Here is a 21,944-nt window from a genome sequence, read left to right as displayed (position 1 = left end):
TCCTTTCTCTGTTCTTTGCACCCTGAGCATATTTCTATTATATCTATATAGCACTCTGTTATAACTATTGGCTTTCTGCCTTCTTTTGAGTCTTTAAGACCATGACCTCATTGGAACTAGGGGGCTATGTCTTATTCATTCCTTATTGCCTAGCAGGTGCCTGCAATATACCAGACAGCTATGTATATAAAGTCAAATAAATGACTTTTTTTGAATTAAAAGAAACAATTACAATTGCATAAAATTAATGTTATAAAAGTTAGTAGCCTTTAAAATTTTTAATATTTGGTCTTCTTATTTATTAACCATGAGGCTAAAATGGTGTTGGAATGAGAGATGCGTGCTGCATGGCAGGTTTGGTTTATGGTGTCTGCTACATACAAGCATCCCAAGTACTGAAATCTGACGGGTCTTTTCTACCCTGATTGCTACTAGTTTTAGCAAAGTCGATGAAGTGATTTTGCCATTGTTTTCCAAAATGTGAAGTTGGGTGTTGAAAAGCCCTGCCACCTTGGAGCATCCTCTGATGACTTGCCGGTGCTTTACTTCGTGTTTAGGAATACTTAGGAGAAGAGCACTTCAAACGAAAAGTTGATACGCTTGTCTAGTACATTTTAAAAGTTCAGTCTTTTTCTTTTCTTTCTTAGGCCTTCTTAATACCTGGGTTTCCCAGCCTTGGCACTATTGACATTTTGGACCAGATAATTCTTTGTTGTGGGGAACTGTCTTGTGCATTCTAAGAAGGTTACAGCGTCCTGACTTCTCCACACTAAATTATCAGTAGCGTTCCCTGCACCCTCCGCCCCGTATCGTGACCACCAGAAACGTTGACAAATATCTATTTGGGAAGCCGGACCTCATGGCCTCCCTTGTCCCCTGTTGAGAAGCACAGCTTTATGTTGAGTATCTTTAGATCCTAATAGGCTTTTTACAAACAGATGGCTAATTTAAAAACCCACCGTTAGAACACCTTGATGTGATTGCACAGACAATCTCTAGCTAGCTTGTTGTTGTTTTTCTCTCTTTCTAACATTCTGGGGTGAAACCCATGTGGACACAAGAGCAAACAGATTGGAGTAAGGTAACCCACTCCGGCCACAAAGGTTCATCTTTTCTATTACCTCTGGCATCAGGTTTTACTAATGAAGAAAGGATGTAATTTCAGGAAGTCATAGGCCCTCCTGTGAAGCAAGTGCTGTCATACAAGCCCAGAAGTAAAATTTTTTTTCTCTACATAGATATATTAGCCAATTTAAATATTGGTTTATATGCTCTGGAAAATATATCTGGCCTATTACTTCAGAAGACATATGACAGAAAAGTAGGAAAAAAACAACAAGCTAAATTTGAAATAATTTCTTACTCTGAAGAAAAAACAACGTCAGAAGAAGAGTAAGATCAGTGATCAGGCCGAGTTCCCTTTCTGCCTTGGCCACCAACTCCGGAGGCTGTCTTTGGTAATCAGTCTACTTGGGTTTCACATTCTCTGCACAGGAGGACTGGGGGAGAGTGAATGCTTGACTTTTTTTTCCTTTCTGAAAGTAAAGACTAGTATATAAAATTCTATCCAAACAATTTTGAAATGCTTGGCATAGGATGCCATAAATCACGAAATTCCATTATGCTGTTTTATCCTCAATAGTGATTTTCAAGCTGGGGGCGGATAATATATTTTTAAATATCTATACTTAATGGTACTCTGTGGTCTGTTAGATATTTTTAGACATTTTTTAAATTGAATTTACCTAAGTTTTTATCCTGAAGCTTATTTTTTTTTATTTGAGTATAGTTGACACACAATGTTACATTAGTTTCAGGTGTACAACATAGTGATTTGATGAGTTTCTACATTATGCTGTGCTCACGACAAGTGTAGCTACCGTCACCATACAATGTTATTACAATCCCACTGACTATGTGCCCTATGCTGTACCTCTTATTCCCATGACTTATTCATTCCATAACTGGAAGCCCGTACCTCCCACTCCCCTTCACCCAGCTTAGCCCAGCTCCTCATCCCCCTTTCCTCTGGCAACCATTAGTTTATTCTCTGTATTTATAGTTCTGACCCTGCTTTTTGTTTGTTTATTCATTTGTTTTCTTCTTAGATTCCACATATAAGTGAAATCATATGGCATTTGTCTTTCTCAGTCTTATTTCACTTAGCATGATACCCTCTAGGTCCATCCATGTTGTTGTAAATGGCACAACCTCATCCTTTTTTATGGATGCGTGTATGTAATATGTAATATTCCATTGTGTGTGTGTGTGTGTGTGTGTGAGAGAGAGAGAGAGACACACACACACACACCACATCTTCCTTACCCATTTGTCTATCAAGCAATGGACACTTAAGTTGCTTCCATATCTTGGCTATTGTACATAATGCTGCAATAAACATAGGGGTGCGTATATCTTTCTGAATTAGTGTTTTCATTTGGGTAAATACCCAGCAGTGGATCGTATGGTATTTCTATTTTTAACTTTTTTGAGGAACCTTCATAGTGTTTTCCACAGAGGCTGCACCAGTTTACATTCCCACCAAGAGCATATGAAGGTTTCTTTTCTTCACATCCTCACCAACACTTGTTTTGTCTTTTGTTTTTGATTTTAGCCATTCTGACAGGTGTAAGGTGATATCTCATGTGGTTTTGATTTGCATTTCCCTGATAGTGAAGTTGAGCATTTTTTTATGTGTCTGTTGGCCATCTGTATATCTTTTTTGGAAAAATGTCTATTCAGGTCCTTTGCCCATTTTTTAATTGGATTTCTTGGAGGGCCTTTGGTGTTCAGTTGTATGAGTTCTTTATATATTTTGGATATTAACCCCTTTTTGGATATATCACTTGCAAATCTCTTCTCCCATTTAGTAGGTTGCCTTGTGTTTTGTTGATGATTTCCTTCACTGTGGAAAAGGTTTTTATTTCAATGGAGTCCCAAGAGTTTATTTTTGCTTTTATTTCCCTTGCCTCAGACATATCTAGGAAAATGTTGATCCAGGTGATGTCAGAGAAATTACTGTCTGTGCTCTCTTCTAGGATTTTTATGGTTTGAGGGCTCACATTTTAGTTTTTAGTCCATTTTGCGTTTATTTTTGTGTATGGTGTAAGAAAGTGGTCCAGTTCCATTCTTTTGCATGCTGCTGTCCAGTTTTCTCAGCACCATTTATTGAAGAGATTATCTTTCCCCATTATCTATTTTTGCTTCCTTTAGATTTTTGAATAAATAAGACAAAATTACGTTATATGAGTTTTCTTTCTTTAGGCTTATCTCTCTTAAAATTGTTTCTTTTTTTTTCTTTTAAAAGAGATATAATGTATGTGCCCTTTTTTAAATGCAAAATATTAAATGAAGTCATCCCACATGGTTTTGTTTTGTTCAGCCATTATGCCTGGCAAAATATATTTGGTTGGCAGCATTTCTTAGAAAATGCATCTTCCATGAGACACCTGGGTGGCTCAGTCGGTTGAGCGTCTGTCTTTGGCTCAGGTCATGATCCCCGGGTCCCGGGATCGAGCCCTGCATCAGGCTCCCTGCTCAGCGGGGAGCCTGTGTCCCCCTCTGCCTGCTGCTCCTCTTGTTTTTTTTTTTTCTCTCTCTCTCAAATAAATAAATAAAATCTAAAAAAAAAGAATGCACCTTCCATCTTTCTCATTTTAATCATCATGGTTCTCACAAATACTGTCACTAGGATTGTAAGAACATAATGAATGTAGAATGATGTTCAAACACCCCTGCGAGTTGCCTGTATGTGATGCCTTTAGAATCTGTTGCTGTGCTCCTAGGTTCCCGGTCATCCTGTCCATTGAGAATCACTGCAGTGTCCAGCAACAGAGGAAGATTGCTCAGTACCTGAAAGGAATATTTGGAGACAAACTGGACCTGTCATCTGTAGACACAGGAGAGACCAAGCAGCTTCCAAGCCCTCAAAGTTTGAAAGGCAAAATCCTAGTGAAGGTAATTACCTCAAGGAATGCCGTAAAAGGCATTCATGACCAACGAAACCCTCCCTCCCTTAAGGACTAAAAACTGGTTTATCAAGAGAACAACAGAGTCAATCCATGAAGGATCATCTAGATTTGTTTATGCATCTTGTTGCACTTTATTGGTAGTTGTACCTTCAGAAAGAGCTTGTTATTCACGGATCACGTATTCTGGGATTTGTTTTTGTGAAGGGAGGAGATCAATACTGTAAGCCAAGTGTTTACTATTTTAGTCTGTAAGAGTTTACCCTGGCGAGAAATAGATGTGTAGGTGCAGGGGGTACAGAGGAAGAGGAGGCTCTTGGTGTCCATATCTGAAAGTATTTCTTTCAGATTCTTCTCCCCCACTTCAAGCTCCAATAACTGTCCGTCAAAAGAAGAAAAGAGAAAAAGAAAGAACAGACAACAGTCTTTACAGTTGATCAGCCTTGGTTATGTAAGTGAGAAGAGCTTGCTTCCCAGGCACGGACATAATGCCCCACAGGACTCGTGTGTATGCGAAGGAGCAGTAGGTGAATAGAATGACATTTTATGAATGGATTTTCTGAGGGAGGAAATTTACTATCTGCCGTGGATATTATTAATACAAAGAATAGCCAGAAAAAACAGTTGAGATCTCACATGGCTGACTTTGTGATTTTACTTAATTCCAGTTAATTTTGTGTGTTTGGACTAAGTCCATCTTGGATAGTCGTATTATTTTGAGACTAAAGATCTAAGGAAGAGCAGCAGGGTATTAATATCCAAATTGGGTTACATTTTACTGAAAAGAAATGTGTATCAAAAAATCAAATATCACAAAGGAGGCGTAAGAAAGTCAAACAGTGTAATTTCCTAGGAATACTTTAACAGGGGCTCGAAGGGAGGGCAGCAAATGGGAAAGATGTGGAGTACTCTTTGGAATTGGTCAAAACCTATTTTTCTGTCAGTTACGTGAGAATTATAGACTGAATCCATCAAAGAGGTATTGTCGGGCATTTGTATGTGTGAAACCATTTTGAACAAAAGCTCCAAATAATGTAGGAGATAACATTAAGGTCAATTTTCCTGAAGTCTTGCTAAAACAAACTCCTCTGTGGTAAAAACTGATTGCTGGGTTAAAAAGCTAAATGTCACCTTAATAGCTTTGTAAATGTTTCCATGTTTCCTGTAGTTTTGAGCCAGCAGTCAGAAGGTTAAATGCAGAGTAAGTCCATGTGGTTGAAATACTTCCCTTTTGGACAGTGGAAGTTAAGGTAGATATTTAATAGGAATTGAGTCCCTTCTGCATAATTGGACTTTGAGCCATTTGCCATAGAATGTCCCAGGGCTTATGGGAACCAGGGTACACCAGGACCAGATGATCTTGGGCACTTATTGGGAGGAGTGGCAACAGCATGGACTGCGAGCATTTCAAGGCATTTAAGCTTCATTTGCTAGTAGCAGCGTTCTTCAGACTTTAAGGAGATCGCCCAGATCTATGGGCCAATGCATTTCCATTTGAAGCAAAAACAAAGGAACTGATTTTCCTACATCCCTTTAGGAGCAATCTTTGGTCCAAAGGCACCATTTTAGTGGCTCCTTACCACTTTAGAGATTGACAAGTTGTTTATTATTATAATACACATACTTTCCAACCATATATATATACACACCTATCTCCTGAAAAGCAAATAAAAAGTTGCTTTTGAACAAAAATGATAACAAACTTAGTAGTTTTCCCTAGACTCTTATTGCTGAAAGAAACTGTAGCTATCTGGTCCAAGCCTCTTACTTTTTACGGATGCAAATCATAGGGTCATTACCACACTCCTTGGGTCATGCAGCTTGGAGCTGAGTGGTAGCTATGGTTCCAGCCTCTCACAATATTTCCATGTATCATGGACCAATTAAATTAATTCTTGGTAACTCCTGCATGCAATAGTCTGTAGATCAGAAAGAGACCCCTAAAAGATACCTGGGCATTCTTTGTTTATATCAACTGGACCACAACTAAGTTCCTTGAGTCATATTAAGTTCTGCCTTAATTTATTCTGTGATTTCCCTTAGGTGTAACTATTGATTTAGAAGCATTAAGAAAGTGTTCTGTTGCATTGCTTTTCTTCCTATCTGCCTGGATAAACTATCTTTTGAGAACCAGGAATGTGGAAGAGTTGGAAAAAAATATGGCCCTCATGTCTTTTAATTCAGTTTTAGATGGATGGAAAATTAGGGCACCTGTGGATGCTCAGAGCAGGAAGCTTTCTCTTTCTCTGTTCTCTCACCCACCACCACACGTACATGAAGGGGGGGCAAAGCTGGGTACGGCTGCCCTATCAGCTCATCACTGCGTACCCATCACAGTTACATTTGGTGGTATCAGAACTGTTTCTGTTATTCAAGGATTGTTACTCCTTCCTTGTGGATGTTACTTCTCATATTTGTTAGCTCTGTTCTGCTTTACATTTATAAAATATGTTGGCTTTGTTCTATTTCAAAAGAGGGAATTGCTGTCATTACATTTTAAATGTCTTGGGTACAGGTCCATCTTGGTTGTCTGTCATTGTGCCCAAAACAGAGACTCTGGATAAGTAGTTGGTGGTGAATAAATGAAGGAGATTGTTAACTTGATGTCTATATGTTCCTGAACATGTCAACCGCTTAGTTGAGTCCCTATTTCTGGTGCTGCTATATTAACATAGCGACTCTCTAGTGCCCTCTCAAATAAAGAAAAATAAATTCATTTTATAGAAGCCTTCCGTATTAGAAAAGACTTCAAATAATATAGAGACATAAATACTTTAATTCTGAGCTGTTTTGTTATTAATGATACACGGGAGGAAGTGAAAAAATGTTCTGCCACATTTACTTAGAAATATAGGTATGTATATATCCATATATCTACATCTGTTTATCTCTAAACATGTTCATGTGAAAAAGAAAGTGTAGTTTTCACTTTGCAGATAGCATGTACAAATATATACATATCAGTACAACGGAAAATTAAATCTCATCCTTTTAATCCTATAAACGACCCTCTGTAAGTTGGAGAAAATAAAGAAGAAAAATTTAAATATCCAAACCCCAAGAGTTTGGAGTCTTAATATAGATCTAGCTTTCATTATGTAAATGATTTAATCAGCTTTGAAACTATCGCTGTTCTAAGGACCCAGGGTCAAGAGCTTTGGGTAATCAGGGAAGGTACAGGAAAATAGGGACAGAGAGTTCTCTGAAAACCTTACTATGCTGGTGATCCTGGGCAGGGTGGGAGTGGGCGAGGGAAAATCCAGCATGCTGAAGAAGGCCAGTGATGGTGTGGAGAGCGGGAATACTAAAAGTCACTAGGGTCTGAGTTTAGAGAACAGCAGCCTGGATAGCAGCCTGGGATGATATTTAGAAACTCATCATTATTTTTGGCTGCCGGGCTTATGAACATCCTTCCATCCTTTTCCATCCCTGTATTTTAAGGAATCCCCTCATAGTGGCCAAAAATGCTGGACATTTGCTTCTGTAGCCTCTCGGGGCTAGAGTGTAGGCACATGAAATAGATGCTACCAATCCAGTGAACCTGCCCCAGACAGCAGACATCTACACTATTGTCATTTTTAAATTGGGTGTGTTGCTCCTTTTCAGGGCAAGAAGTTGCCTTATCATCTTGGGGATGATGCAGAGGAGGGGGAGGTTTCCGACGAAGACAGCGCAGATGAAATTGAAGATGAGTGCAAGTTCAAGCTCCATTATGTGAGTTACAGATTTAGTTACAATTTTTACCCTCAGTGTGTTGCAGTAAAAATTGCTGCCGTGTTGGAATCCTCACAATATGGTGGCTGTGGTGCAAAAGGAATATTTATTGAAAGTTGCTTTGTTTGGGGGCACATAGACACTCAGATGCTCATTGAGTCAAGGATTTTTGTGTTTTACAGTTGGAAGGAATGTTCATGATTAACCGATCTGACCCTCCCTCTAGGGATCAATCCTCTCCTGTTACAGCTTTGTCAAAACTCAAATTGCTGTTGGAAATGTCATGGTCTTTGATGAAATAAACTGGCTTTAGCATTCTCTCCTCTGCCTCCTGCTAGCAGTCTAGTTCACACTAGGCTGCTTGTCAAGGCTGGCTTGCAGAACACAGCTCTATGTGGTCTGCTTCTCTAGGGATGCCCATCCTTGCCCTAAGAAAATGTACCTTGAATCAGGATTTCCAAGCTCTTCCAGAAATGGGACTCTTGGCTAAATCTTATAATTTGCCGCATTTTAGATAAAGTTGCATAGGATCTTCATGATCCTTCAGAACCCTGTCTTAGATCAAGGCTCTGCCTTTGTAGAAAAGCATCATTTGACCAGGTAATCTAAAGCAAATGCAAACCTAGAGGAAAAATGTAGAGCCTAAAGAGATACTCCCTCCTCCATCTCTCCTTGGCGGGGCTAGGATTTCTTGCCCCTCCCCCACCTCTACAACTCATATGATTGTCAGGGTCACATGACAGCCTGAGAGTAGCACCCCTTCACGTTAGTTTGTTATAGGGTTTGCAATTTCATTTCTATGGAAAAGTGGTATTTCTGTAGAGATCAGGACTTACTCTTCCCTCTAAAAAACAGAGAAATTTTGTATAAAATCTTCTAATTTGCATCATTGCCCTGAATTCATTTATTATATTACTAAAAACAGTCCATTCTCTTTGTAGTATATAGTAGTAACTAATATGGCTTCCTGTAGTTATCAAAGGGAGCCAGCATTATTACAAAGTGGGCATGAGTATAATGACAGCTGACCTCTCACTAGACACTTTTTCCTTGGCTTTAATGCAGTTTAAAAAGGATGAAGTGGGAAACATGCAGCTTGAATTGAAAAGGAATAATTGCCATCTGTATTCATCTGTTGTCTTTTAATAGTTTATATTAGCTCAGTGAAATACCACTAATAGGGCTATGGTCGCAGAAAATTAATCTAAATAGATTTACATAAGTGAAATTGTTAATATATTAAATTGTTTATTTTTTCCCCTCCCAGATATTTACTATTTTTGTTATTACTTATATGCAATTATGGATAATGTAGCTCTATTTTTTAAGCTTTATTTTATAAACCAAATTTTTGTTTCTGATCTTCATTATCTTGGCATCTTATTTCCAAAATCTCTTGATTGCCAGCTTCAGAGTAGTCTATCATTTGAAAGCAGGGAACAGAGAGGCTTGACTAAGGTATATAGTTAGGGAATGCTGTTTTTAGGGAAAATGAGTAGTGGAAATTTAGGTACTATCACAATGTAGTCATTTATTGCTCTGAGTGAAACCCAAGTTGTTCTGGTTTCTAAATCCACCCAGTTATATAATTTTTCCTCTAATATCAGTGAGCTCCTAACTTTTCATGTTAAGTATCTGTAATTATAAAGGAGAGTTCGCTGTAGTTTTATGGAAACAAATCACTAACTTCACCTGTGAAAATATCCAGCTGCTTCCTCCTAGCTTCAAAGCCTCCTGGTAGGTTTCTAGGAAGCCACACAGGGAGATAGTTCAGAACATGATTCTGTAAAGATAGATACAATCTTTCATTTGGATTCTTTGATCTGGGCTTTAGTAAAAGCAAAGAGCACCTGAATTGTAAAGTTTTACAGGCATTTCTTTGTTAGACTCTAGGAGAGAATATACATAAAGGAACGAATATTCTAGTGGAAATATATAAAGTTTTTACTCCACTTTTTTGACTCCTTTTTTTCCTATTTTTAAGCTCCTTTTTTTTTTTTTTTTTTGAGCTCTGCTGAGAAAAGGCAAAGCTGTGTTTAGAAAGCCAAAGTGTTATTCGGTAATCAGTCAATTTATAGTCTTACTGTCAGCACAGGGCTCAGATGCTTATCTGAGTGTCGAATGCAAATTGCCTGATCACATTTTTGCAAAAGAGGATGTACTGTGTGTGCATAGCTTATGTGAAACCAATAATTACCTTAGAGGAGTTCTTAACCTCAGTTTTAAGTTAACAGACTGTGGTTGGATTTACAAATTATGTCTGAATTATTGCAATAAATAAAAATTTTAGCTTAGCATTCATGAACACCAGATCACTAATTCTCATGAGGCTTACACAAGGTTCATGGGCACGTTCAACACATTTTTACTGAGCATCTCCTTTTGGAAATGCAGCCATCACGTTGTAGGTGTTGGGCACCTATCAGTAAACAAAACACAAAAATCTTTGCCTTCATGAAGTTTACACATTAATGGGAGAAGAGAAGGATGAACAAGAAATAAAACAAATAAGTAATCTGCTTAAGTACTAGGCAATGATAAGTGCTAAAGGAAAAAAAAAGGGAGGGAAGGGGTACCTCAGTGACAGATTCTTGATTTTGGCTTAGGTTGTGATCTCAGGTCTTGGGATCAAGCCTCAGGTGGGCTCCGAGCTCAGTGGGGAGTCTGCTTAAGAATTCTCTCCCTCTCCCTCTGCCCCTCCCCCTACTTGCACTCTCTCTCTCTCTCTCTCTCTCTCTCTCTCACTCAAATAAAAATAAGCAAATCTTTATAGAAGAGAGAGAAGGAGTGTAGAAAGTGTGTGTGGGGGGGGGCATACGTGCGTGGGCATGCATGTATGTACTAAGTGAAGAGTCCACTGAAGTTTTAGATAGGATGGCCAGGAATGGTCTCACAGAGAAGATAACAGAAGAGCAAATACCTGAAAGTAGTGAAGAGTTAGCCATGTGGATATCTGGGGAAGAACATTCTAGGCAGAGAGAATAGCAAATGCAAAGGTCAGAAGCAGGACTTAAGGTTCCCTTGCATTACCTGATGTTAGAAGCAGAATGGGAGGCAGGACCCTCATACAGGGTTTCTTATTCCTCCTGGTCTACTGTTACTCCTTCTTTTTTTTTTTTTTAAGATTTTATTTATTTATTTATTTGAGAGAGAGAATGAGAGATGGGAATGAGTCAGAGGGAGAAGCAGACTCCCCGCCAAGCAAGGAGCTTGATGCAGGACTCAATCCCGGGACTCCAGGATCATGACCTGAGCCGAAGCAGTTGCTTAACCAACTGAGCCACTCAGGCACCCTCTACTGTTACTTTTTTTTTTTTTTAAGATTTTATTTATTTACTTGAGAGACAGAAAGAAAGAGAGTGGGCAGGAGGGAGAGGGAGAGAGAATCTGAAGCCGACTCTGTGCTGAGTGCAGAGCCTGATGTGGGGCTCAATCCTACAACCGGGAGATCAGGACCTGAGCCAGAACAAAGAGTCAGAGGCTTAACCAACTGAGCCACCCAGGTGTCCCTACTGTTACTTCTAACTAAGGGATTCAGACCACACTGAAAGTTTTTTGCTTGTGTAATAAATTCTCTCTGTTGTTGAATTAATTGAATCCTTTAAGCTTCTGCCTTGTATGATTTTGTGGCTTCAGCCATAGAGAAAATCTGGCCCATGATATATAAGCCCCATGGAAAAGCCAGGGTGTTGTTCAGTGACTCAAGAATCACACAGCTTGAAGACACAGGGGACAGTTTCCTTTCAACCACAGTACAGTTATCTAACCAATTTGATTCAGTGAGGCCAACTCACCGTTATTCATCTTTACGGGGTCCTCTAACGCCAGTGTGACTTATGGACTTGCACCCCTGTATTTTGACTTCAATGGCTTTTTTTTTTCTTCACTGAGTTATTCACTATCTTTTTTCTTGTGCTCTGTGAATCTATATTCAGCCAGCTTCTTAGGCACAAATATTAGCTCTCTGTCTTGTACGTGACGCTCATAAACACTAAGACTTCCCACAAGTTTTAAATGAGCCCTTGTACAGTAACACATGACAACTTTTTCACAGCCTGTAAAGAACTCAGAACCATTCCTGACGCATGATTTGTGCTCAATAAATATTAGATGTTGTTAGTAACAAGAAATAGCAGGAGCAGCACAATTATTGCTAATGTAAGTCCCGAGCTGGTCCTTGAGCGGAGTGTGTTTTCAGGGAGCTGCAGGAGCAGACAGGAGACAGTGGAGGACAGGAGTAAATGCACAGACTTGAACCGCTGAGAAGCTCTTCTCTAGCCCAAGACCCTCAGATACCAGGCTGGGAAAGCTCAAGGCCCTCATGCAGAGGCAGAAAGATTCCAAAACTTGTCCTGTCTCCAGATTTCAGCCTGGGGGCAGGGGAAAAAGGCATTTGGGGATGGTGAGATATTCCAGTGTTTTGTTTTGTTTTGTTTTAAAGTAAAGGTCCTCAGTGTTGGCTGCACATTGGAATGACAGGGGAGCTTTCAAAATTCCCAATGCCCAGGCCCTGGCCCAGAGATTCCCACGTAATTGGTCTGGGGCAGGGTTTGCTTCCCAGTCTGGAGTGGTAGCGGGTGGTTCTGGCTCTCTGCTTTTCCAGCCGTCCTTCGATTTCACACTGGAGAACAATCAAGAATGTATTTGTGTGAGTTATCTATTTTTGGTCGATATTCCTAGAACAGATTGACCTCTTAGAAATAGGAATTAGGAACCCCGATTTCTTCTCTGGTGGAAACTACTCCCAACCATAGTAAAGGGCTGCTTCCTGCACATGCGCTGCCCCCCTCCTCCCCTGTTCCAGCTGCAACATCCTTCCTCCACGGCCCCCCCCCCTCCAGCTGCAACATCCTTCCTCCACGGCCCCCTCTCCAGCTGCAACATCCTTCCTCCACTGCTCTCCCTCCCCCCTCCAGTGGCAACATCCTTCCTCCACCGCCCTCCCTCCCCCGCTCCAGCTGCAACATCCTTCCTCCACCGCCCTCCCTCCCCCGCTCCAACTGCAACATCCTGGCTCAGGGAACAAAAGAGCAAGATGCATATGGCTTTCCGCTGTGGTCCCAGCTGCGGCTGCACACTAGCTGACAGGCCGCAGGGCTAAGTGTCTGTCTCAGCTTTCTTTCAGCAGTGCTTCTGGGTTCCAGGACGGAATGATAACACATTAATGAAACCTCAGCCCCACATTTATTTGTTCTCCACGGCTGCTAATTTTCTCGTGCTGTAAATCACAGAGAAGGGAAGGATCAACAGGCAGTACTATCATTCCTTCGGCAACTCCCAGGGTTTGGAGGTTGTGAAGTGAATAATTAGAGCCTTTGTATTAAGCCTCCATTATTTCCAGCACCGGCTGGCAGGGCTTTGTATGTGCAGCCTTGCTTTGCTGCCTGTGACAGTGTCTGGGCATAGCGGCCACAGTTCATCTCCTCCCCATCTCTGACTTGTGCGGCCCTGAGCCAGGGAAGGGAACTGAGGTTGGTTTGGGGCCGTCTGTGTGACCTGGGCGTGCTGGGTGCTCTCACATGCCTTCTCTTTTGGGGTCCTCCCAGCAGACGTGCCCCCTGCCAGGCTCTGGGTCACTGGATCCAATGTGCTGGGAGTTGGACCCCTGGAATTCTCTTCCTTCTGAACTTAGGTGAAACCTACACTTTCCCACAGAGGGATTGTGGGGACGTATTTCCCAGATGTCCTGTAGGTTGTCAAAACATAAGCCTGCTTGTGATTATTTTGACTCAAGAATTTATCTTTTTCTGTAACCATAGTAGAGGGATGGCTGCAGCATTATATGATGAAATAGACACAGAATTTTGAATCGGAAGTCCTAGGTTCAAGTTCCTATTCGGCCACTTCCTAGGCATGTGCGTTTGGACAAGTTTTGAATCTCTCTGCCTCTATATCATGACTAAATTTGGCTAACCCTAGAGGCTACCTTCAAGGGTACTGGGTAGCTCAAATGAAGTATCATGATATGACTGTACTTTGTGAACCTTAGCACGATATACAGTCTTAGCTACTTTTTTTTATATTTCCCTGTGCTTTTTTCCCTACGTTCGTGTGGTTACTGGTTCTTACTGATACTGTTTGTTTTCTGCACACTTTCACTCATGTTGGAATGCTGTCCCTCTACTCTCTGCCATATTATCAACTCTCCCTCATTGTAGGAGGTTGATGTGGGGCCACCGAAAGATATGTTCAAAGCCCTACCCCCTGGTACCTAGGAATGCGACCTAATTTGGAAAAGGAGTCTCTGTAGGTGTTATTAAGTTAGGGCTGTGGAGACGAGATCATCCTGGATTAACCAGGTGGGCCTTAAAAATCCAATGATGAGTGTCCTCATAAGAAGAGGAGACACAGCAGAAGCCGGGGACACACGGAAGAAGGTCACGACATGAAAACAGGCAGAGACTGGAGTTATGCTGACAAGCCAAGGGACACTAGGAGCCACCATAAATTGGAAGCAAGGGGAGGATCTTTTCCTACAGGAGGGAGTCTAGCTCTGCTGACACATTGATTTCATACTTCCGGCCCCTAGGACTGCAAGAGAATACATTTCTGTGGTTGTAAGCTACTGGATTTGTGGTAACTTGTTACAGCAGCCATAGGAAATGAATACACTCATCTTCCAAAGCTTGGCTCAGGTTTCCTCTGTTCTTGGAAGTCTTTCCTGCCTTCCCAAGGCTGGGGGAGGTGCCCCTCCTCTATCTGCCCGTGATCCTCCTGACTTCTGTCACTTACACCTGCTTGTGTCGTCAGCCGTTCAGGTGTTTGTCTTTTCCGTGACACCGAGGGTTCTGTGGCAGTGGGGTTGGGCTTTAGTCATGTTTCTCACCTGGCATAGAGCAGGCAGCTCCATGGGTTTGTTGTATACAAAATGAAGTTTGCTCGCTAGCTCTCCTCTTTGTTAAATCCCTCCCCGGCTCCTGGCACACTGGCCTAGGCTCTTCGCGCTGGTAGTGGGAACCAGGGTGTCAGGCTTTTCCTCTCTAGGCCCCTGTCCTCTTTCTGCACAGGCTGCCAGGTTACCATTAGTTCTAAAACACTACTCAGACACTTAGCTACCCAGAGGCTCTCAGCAGCTGCCCACCTCTTGCCTGCAAGTACCTCTGCCATCTGGCCCTAAAGGACATTTCCAGCTTTCTCGGCCAGGCCCCTCTTCCGTAAACTTGTGCACTAGGAAACCCCTGCCAGAGCTATGGATAAGGGGGAAGTCTCCATTGCTGTTGCAGAGCCCCCAGACCCTTCCCCCTCTTCTTGGGGGACTTCTTGGTCACTGGGGCGGGAGTGCTGTGTTCCTCAGAACTGCTGTTGCACTGGCCTCTGTGCTTCCGTAGGCCTCTCTAGCATCTGAGCCTCCCCGCACATCAGCTCTTTCCCATCTTTGCATCTCCTGCAGAACCTGAGGGCCTGCAGTGAAGTGAGGTGCCTTGTTAACTGGGTATATTAAAGACATTCATGCATGTGGTTTTAATACTGGGAATGTCAGCTACCTATTCTGATGTAGGCTTAGTTCCCCCAAATTTCCTGTAGGGCATTTATGTGGCTTCTCTCTTACCAGATTCTGTGAAAATAGAAGACATTACTAGAAAACTGCCTGGTTCTACAGGGTTTACATATAATGACCTCTTAGTAACAAATGTGCCAGTAGAAAACAGGCCTTAAACTTTTGGTTTAAGGAATGTAGGCATTGTCCTCGTGCAGGAGGACCACTTTCCTTCCCTGTGGCTGGATTGGCTTCCAGCAGGTGGCTGAAGAATTAAGGATGGGTGCTGGATCTAGGGAGACGTGAAAGGAGCTGAGGAGCCCGGGGCTGCTGGGGTCAGGCAGAGCAGGGTGGCCCAAAAGCCAAGCTAAGAAAGACTTAAAGGAAATCTGTGTCCCTGGATCACCTAAAAATTGCCTGAGTTTGTCATCTGGATACGAGCATAGCTTTATTATCCAAAACATTTGAAGTTATTTTTGATCTTAAAGTAATTTTAATGATGAATCATGGCACAGGTCAGTAGTGAGATCCCTTTAGTTATACATTGGGATCAGAGATAGGAAGAAATTTTATCTCAGAATAATCCTCAATTCCAGAGAGTTCCATAGCATTCTTTTCCCCTCAGTGAAGGAAGTGATTTTTTTAAAATAGCATATTTTTTGTTCAAATTTACCTATGTAGATATAGAAAACTTAGTTTTCAAAAACTCTCCTTCACCTTCCCTCTATTGAAAGTGCAATGTAGCATGGTGGGAAGGATTTAGGGGCCCTAAGTTTGAATTCTGCCTCAGCTACTTACTAGCTTTGTAACCCTGAACAACTTAATTTCTCTGAACATCAGATTCTACATCTCTGAAATGAAAATGTTAAGACCTTGTAAGGTTCTCGAGGGTTGAATATAGTCAGAGTAATCATTATTTGGGGGGATCAGTGTGTGTGTGTGGGGGGGAGACTAAAATGGTATAATGTGCTTAACTTCTTTAGGTAATTGAAAGGTAATCAAATTATAGAAGCAACGTTGGCTTGAATGAGGGTTGTGTTCTCATTCCGTGTTTCTTAAGGGAAATAATTTCCATTGCTTAATTCTTTGCAGAATAATGGGACCACTGAGCATCAGGTGGAATCTTTCATAAGGAAAAAACTGGAGTCGCTGTTAAAAGAATCTCAAATTCGAGACAAAGAAGACCCTGATAGTTTCACAGTGAGAGCTCTACTCAAGGCCACGCACGAAGGCTTAAATGCACACCTAAAACAGGTACACAATTCCCTCTTGTACTTGCCCTTCAATAGGAAAAAGAAAGGACCTCATATTCTGTTTCTGATCCTTTGTCATTTGTGAAATTCTCCAATTTCTTCCGTTTCTCTCCTCATATTGCTCGAAAAATGAAAATCTCCTATTGCAAAATGATGTGAGAAATTGTTAAAAGTGGATGGGCAGGGGTAACTCAAATTCTGCTTCACTGGGACCCTCAGGACAAAGCACAGTGGCCCCGGGCTCATCTTCCCCATGCCTGCTCAGCTGAGGGAAAAGGCTCGAGCCCACCATGTGCGGCATCCCCCCCCCACCCCGGCCGGTCATCCTCCATGCTCCATTGACTGGACCTCCTGAGTGCGTCTTCCATCTGTCCGCTTCTCGTGTCTGTGGCTGGGTCCTCATCTAGGCCAATGTCAACTGTCACCTGGACCTTTCTTGCCCTCCTTCAATCTGATCTCCACTCTGAAATTAGCATGATGTTTTAAAATGTAAGTCTAATCATGTCACTCAACTCTACTGCTCAAAATTCTCCAGTGGCTTCTCTTTATGATTGGGATAAATTACAAACTCTTTAACCAGGCTTTCAAGGACCTGTGTCATTGCATCCTTATCTACCTCTCAGATCTTCTCATTTTCCCTGTCACACTGCTTCCCACAGTTGTCCCACCAATCACAACTGTTTGTATGTCATTGTCTTCCTCATGTTCTTTCCTCTCTGCCCGGAACACTCCATTCCTACCTCTGCTCTTGCTAACTCCTACTTAGTCTTTTAAATTCCAGCTTCACCGTGATGCCCCAGATGAGTCTTGCCTTGGCCTGGGATTAGGTTAGTTATCTCCTTTATATTGTCCGTGGTAGCCTGTTACAGCTTCTCTTTTCTGAAGGTTTTTTTTTTTTTGTTTTAACACATATACAATTATTTGCTCAATATCTGTCTTCTCAACTCGATTATAGATTCCTTGAAGACGAAACCATGCCAGTCTTAATAACCATTATTTTTCTGACTTGTTATATGAAGTTGCTGAAGGAATGCATGGTTTGGCCTCCGGCTGAGATTTTAACTCTGTTTTCTAATAGAAATATCAGAAATGGGCAAGGGAAAAGAAGGGTGAGTTTATTGATATTATCATTGCAAGGCATTGAGGGCACTTACTCTGGCCTAGAGGAAATCCCTGGAGTCACTGGCTCTGCTAATAGCCGATTTCCCTGCTACTGCCACCTGCCCTCTGGGACTCAGGGATCCCCAGGCAGAGGGAGGATCATATGGGGTGACCATGCTTGAATCTAAGTGATGACTCAGCATTAGTGGTTACTCTCTAGAGTTTGTGCTGAGCTCTGATTGGGCAGCTTAGCTCATATACCCACCCCTCACCTAATCACCGTGGCCCTGAGTACATGTCCTGCCTGGAACGATAACTTGCCAAGGATGTAGGATAATACTGGCTTGTGAATGCCAGGGAACTTACCGCTGGAAGTGGTGCCAAGGTCAGCCCCTCAGACACTGCATGTTAGGTAGAATGGAATACTGGGGAGGCCACCGAAATGTAAATTACAGTATTACCGCCCTTACCATTGATCATATAATTCTGAATTTTCTTTAAAGTTTCTATAAATAGCAATAACTTCTTCCCCTCACCCTCCCCTTCCAGCCACTTAGTTTTAACCACACAAATGTCTATAAAATTGGTTAGCTCATTCAGTTAGCTCACCTTGATTTCTGCTTCTCGTTCTTCGTGAACTCTCATTGGTTAATCTGGGCCAGCCACTTCCCCTCACACTTTTGGAGAAGTCTTTGCTCCATCCTAGATCATTCTGATTGGACAGGCCACAGCAGGTCTTAGAGATTTGGGATGAAACAAATTAAACCCATCCTTCTTTTGCTCTTCATGGAAGAAATCCTAGTGATAATTTCCCTATCAGGTAGGATGGTAAGGGATCTCAAATTTCCAACATGTGGTAGAATAAAACTCATCCCCCTTTTTCTTATGTTTTACTTTCCATTCATTCTGGGTGACCACAAAAATGCATTATACTCATAATGTGGAGCCTATGACTTTAATAAACTGGGCTGTAAAGTGTTGAGGTTTTTAACACTGCTGTTAGTTTTTAAAACATCGTTCTGGGTTCAGTGGGCAAAGACAAGTTACTGTTGAGATAAGTCCTCCATCTGTGTTGGATACACGTGCATATAGAGAACCAAGGCTGAGGATGGACCGTGTGGTTCAGGGCAGCGTGTCACCCAACTTCCTTCTTGCTGGACTGTCATTCAGCCATACAGCACTGTGTTCCCCTTGTGCTCTCTTTCCCCTGGCAAGCCCTGAAATAAAGAAAAATGAAGTGCTCATCCTTCAGGCTTAAAGAACATAGTAGATACCAGAAAGATGTCTATCCTTTGGAGTTCTTAAATCTTTTTTTTTTTTTTAACATACCATTGGGCAACTGTCTGGATGGCCGTAATTATTCCCTAAGCAGACTTTTCCTGCTCGTCTGCTGTCCCACTTGCTCTAATTTTTCAATTATCCCGCTATCGTAGTGATATTTCAGAAATGGGCATCAGATAATGCCACTCTTGTTTTAAACCATTCAAAGTCTCCTCATAGTGTGGAGGATAATGTTCACCCTCCAGGATATAGCCCATAAGACCCTTTCCCCATGCTCTGGTTCTAGGTCTGACTTGTCCACCAGTGCGCATGCGTACAAGTATGCACTCACCCTACTTCCTTTGTCTCCTAGCTGGTACTGTGTTCTTAGCACTTGGCTTTTGTGTTTGGTCCTCCCTTGGCCACCACACACTTCCTCCTTCTCATCTCACTTAGAAAGGTCTACCCATCTTCCGGCTTCAGCTTTTGCCTGTATCCGTGGAAGTCCTCCTTGATCCTCAAGCCTGGGTAGGTGGCCTTCCCATGCCATCCTGCCATGCCCTGCACTTTCCCCATGAGAGTCTTATTACAGTGTGTTGTGTTCATTTGTCTCACCATTAGATTGCAAGCTCAGTGAGGACAGAGTCTGCATCTCTTTTGCTTGCTGTTGTCCTCGTATTCATGTCAAGTTCCTAGCACAGTGTATGATCCGTGGATTCATTAAAAAATGTGGTACTGATGCTCAGGGAGAGGTCAAGTTGAAGAGAGGTATTTGTGTGTATTACCCTTCTACATAAAGAGGTCATGCGAGATGGGAGAAGTTGGGAGAGAGCAAGCCAGAGAGATGATTTAGAGCTACACAGAACCCCTGTTTTATCACCGACTAGCTTTGTAACTTTGGGCATATTATCTAACTTCACTGTATTTCAGTTTTTCCTATTTGTAAAATGGGATTTTAACCATATTTCTCTCTGAGGGTGGTTGTATATATTAAATGAGAATATGTGTAATGCACTTAGCATAATCCTTGGGGCATAGGAGGCGCCTACTAAATAGGATGACCATACACTTCCACTTACATGGGACAGCCCTGCTTTATGCGTATTGTCCCAGCATGATTGTTAAAAGCGCCTCATTTCACTCTTCCAAGGGTTTGTTTTGGACAATAAATGACATGGTCCCCTGACTGGTAGGTATGCTATTCGAAGTAGAAAGGAATTCAGAGGTTAATTCATCCATTCCTCTCCCATTTCACAGGTAAGAAAACTGAGGTCAGGAGAAGGGGACAAATGGACAAAGGACATTTAGCTACTTGGTGTCAGGACTGGGTCTTCTAACTTAGAAAGCCTATCTGGCTACCTTCTTAACTCTAGGCTTCTTGAACAGTTAATGATCAGCTTCAGTAGATCTTCAGAAGGCAGTCAATAGACATTAACCAGTCCAATGAAATTACCCTGTAAACCCCCTCCCACCCCTCCAGCACTTTCTGAACTGTCTCTTTCCCCAATCAATTCTTAATCTTTCCCCATCCCCACTCCCAATTATATCTTGATTAGTTTCTATGGATATACGTCAGTGCCTCCCTGGCCTTTTGCTCACCCACATTTATTCCATTTATGTGGTTATCTCTGCTTCTTCTTTGTTAGCCAGAAGGCCTAGGAGGATAGGGCCTGCTGATCTCTCCTTATACCATGTCCTTAGCCGTGAACCAGCTAATACATATTTTTAGGGAGAACAGTCAAGAAAGAGCCTAAACCCCTTTGGCCCGGTGGCCTTTCTTTCCCCTAATGAGAGGTGGGCTTGAGTGAGGAGATCTCTAGCCTGGAAAATTAACCCACATGAGGAAAATTTCAGAGGCTGCAATACCTCTTCTAGATGCTCACCACAGAGGGAATTAATTTCAATGAACAGATAAGCTCTGCTGTGGTTTGCTTAAACAAACAAAAACAATCTTATTACCTAATAGATGTACTTGGGTTTTATTTATTTTTAATGTTTTACAATCCCAAGTAGCAGTATTCAAGCAATGTGATGATGATGATGATTTTTTTTAGTCAGCAGAATTGGCTCTTAAAGACTTTTGGCCATTTTTCAAAATTAAATCTACTTTTTTTAAAAATTTTTTATTGTTATGTTAAATCTACTTTTAACTAAAGATGATTTTCCCCACTCAGGGTATTCAAAAAGAATACATCTTGTGCTGTGGAGAGTCTTGTGACCAGGCACTAGAGGGACCAGCACAGCTGGACATTCCTGAGAGGCCCTTGACACCAGTTTGGGGAAGCGGTTGGCAGTTACTGTCTCCTTGTTGGTGCCCACAGTTCTCCAGTCCAGTGTCTCCCTCTCTTGAGGCAGACTCCACAACTTTTGGGGTAGTGAAGGTGTGGAACAGGAGGAAATGGACGGGACCGGCTTGTTCTACCCTAAGCCAAAGAGGGTTCCCCGCCATTTCACCAGAACTAAGGCAAAAACACAAGTGAGGAAGAGAAATAGTCATATTATGTTTTATTTACTCAGCATCCAGATGTGAAGGAAAATGGAAAGAAATCACATGGACGATCCCTCATGACCAACTTTGGAAAACATAAGGTATGAATTAAGAGTGACAAAGGGACATAATCCAGTTAATTTAAAGAGACTGGAAAGTAACAGGACAGTATCATCACAACCTTGGAGTAGCTGAAGATTTCTTAAATAGGACCCCAGAAAAGAAAAAGATTGATAAGCTACTTTGAAATTTAAGAACTTCTCAAGAAATTCTTATTCTTATTCCTTAATAAGCAAGTTGCATATTGGGAAAAAGTATTTTTGACACACATATCCAACAAAGGACTTATATCCTGAATATATAAAGAATTCTTACAAATCAATACAAAAGATACCATAATTTTTTAAAAAAAATTATTTATTTTAGAAAGAGAGAGAGAACACACACAAGTGGGGAGAGGGGGAGAGGGAGAGAATCTTCAAGCAGACTCCCAATCCCACGACCCCATGAGATCATGACCTGAGCCAAAACCAAGGGTCAGAGGCTTAACCAACTGAGCCACCTAGAAGCCCCCATAGTATTTTTTTTTTTTAATGAGCAAAAGACTTTAAGTGGTCTTTCACAAAAGAAGATTTCCAAATGGTGAGTGTCGAAAAGGTGCTCACCCTTATCAATCCTCTCGG

The 21,944-nt window shown here is 41.8% G+C and overlaps 1 protein-coding gene across 7 annotated transcripts in view; it reads left to right on the top strand.

Moving 5' to 3' along the window:
- Window positions 1-21,944, top strand: part of PLCH1 (phospholipase C eta 1) — a 201,259-nt gene that overhangs the window by 157,797 nt on the left and 21,518 nt on the right. For all 7 annotated transcript variants that reach the window (XM_027586973.2, XM_027586971.2, XM_027586976.2 and 4 more), the window contains 4 exons: window positions 3,786-3,957; window positions 7,575-7,682; window positions 16,252-16,413; window positions 21,291-21,362. In XM_027586973.2, coding sequence (XP_027442774.1) covers window positions 3,786-3,957; window positions 7,575-7,682; window positions 16,252-16,413; window positions 21,291-21,362 — 514 coding nt within the window. The remainder of the gene's footprint in view (window positions 1-3,785; window positions 3,958-7,574; window positions 7,683-16,251; window positions 16,414-21,290; window positions 21,363-21,944) is intronic.

This window comes from Zalophus californianus, chromosome 1 (genome assembly GCF_009762305.2).
Source record: "Zalophus californianus isolate mZalCal1 chromosome 1, mZalCal1.pri.v2, whole genome shotgun sequence".
NCBI lineage: Eukaryota > Metazoa > Chordata > Mammalia > Carnivora > Otariidae > Zalophus > Zalophus californianus.
The sequence above is the reverse complement of the archived record's forward strand: the minus strand, read 5'-3'. Positions and strand labels throughout refer to the sequence as shown.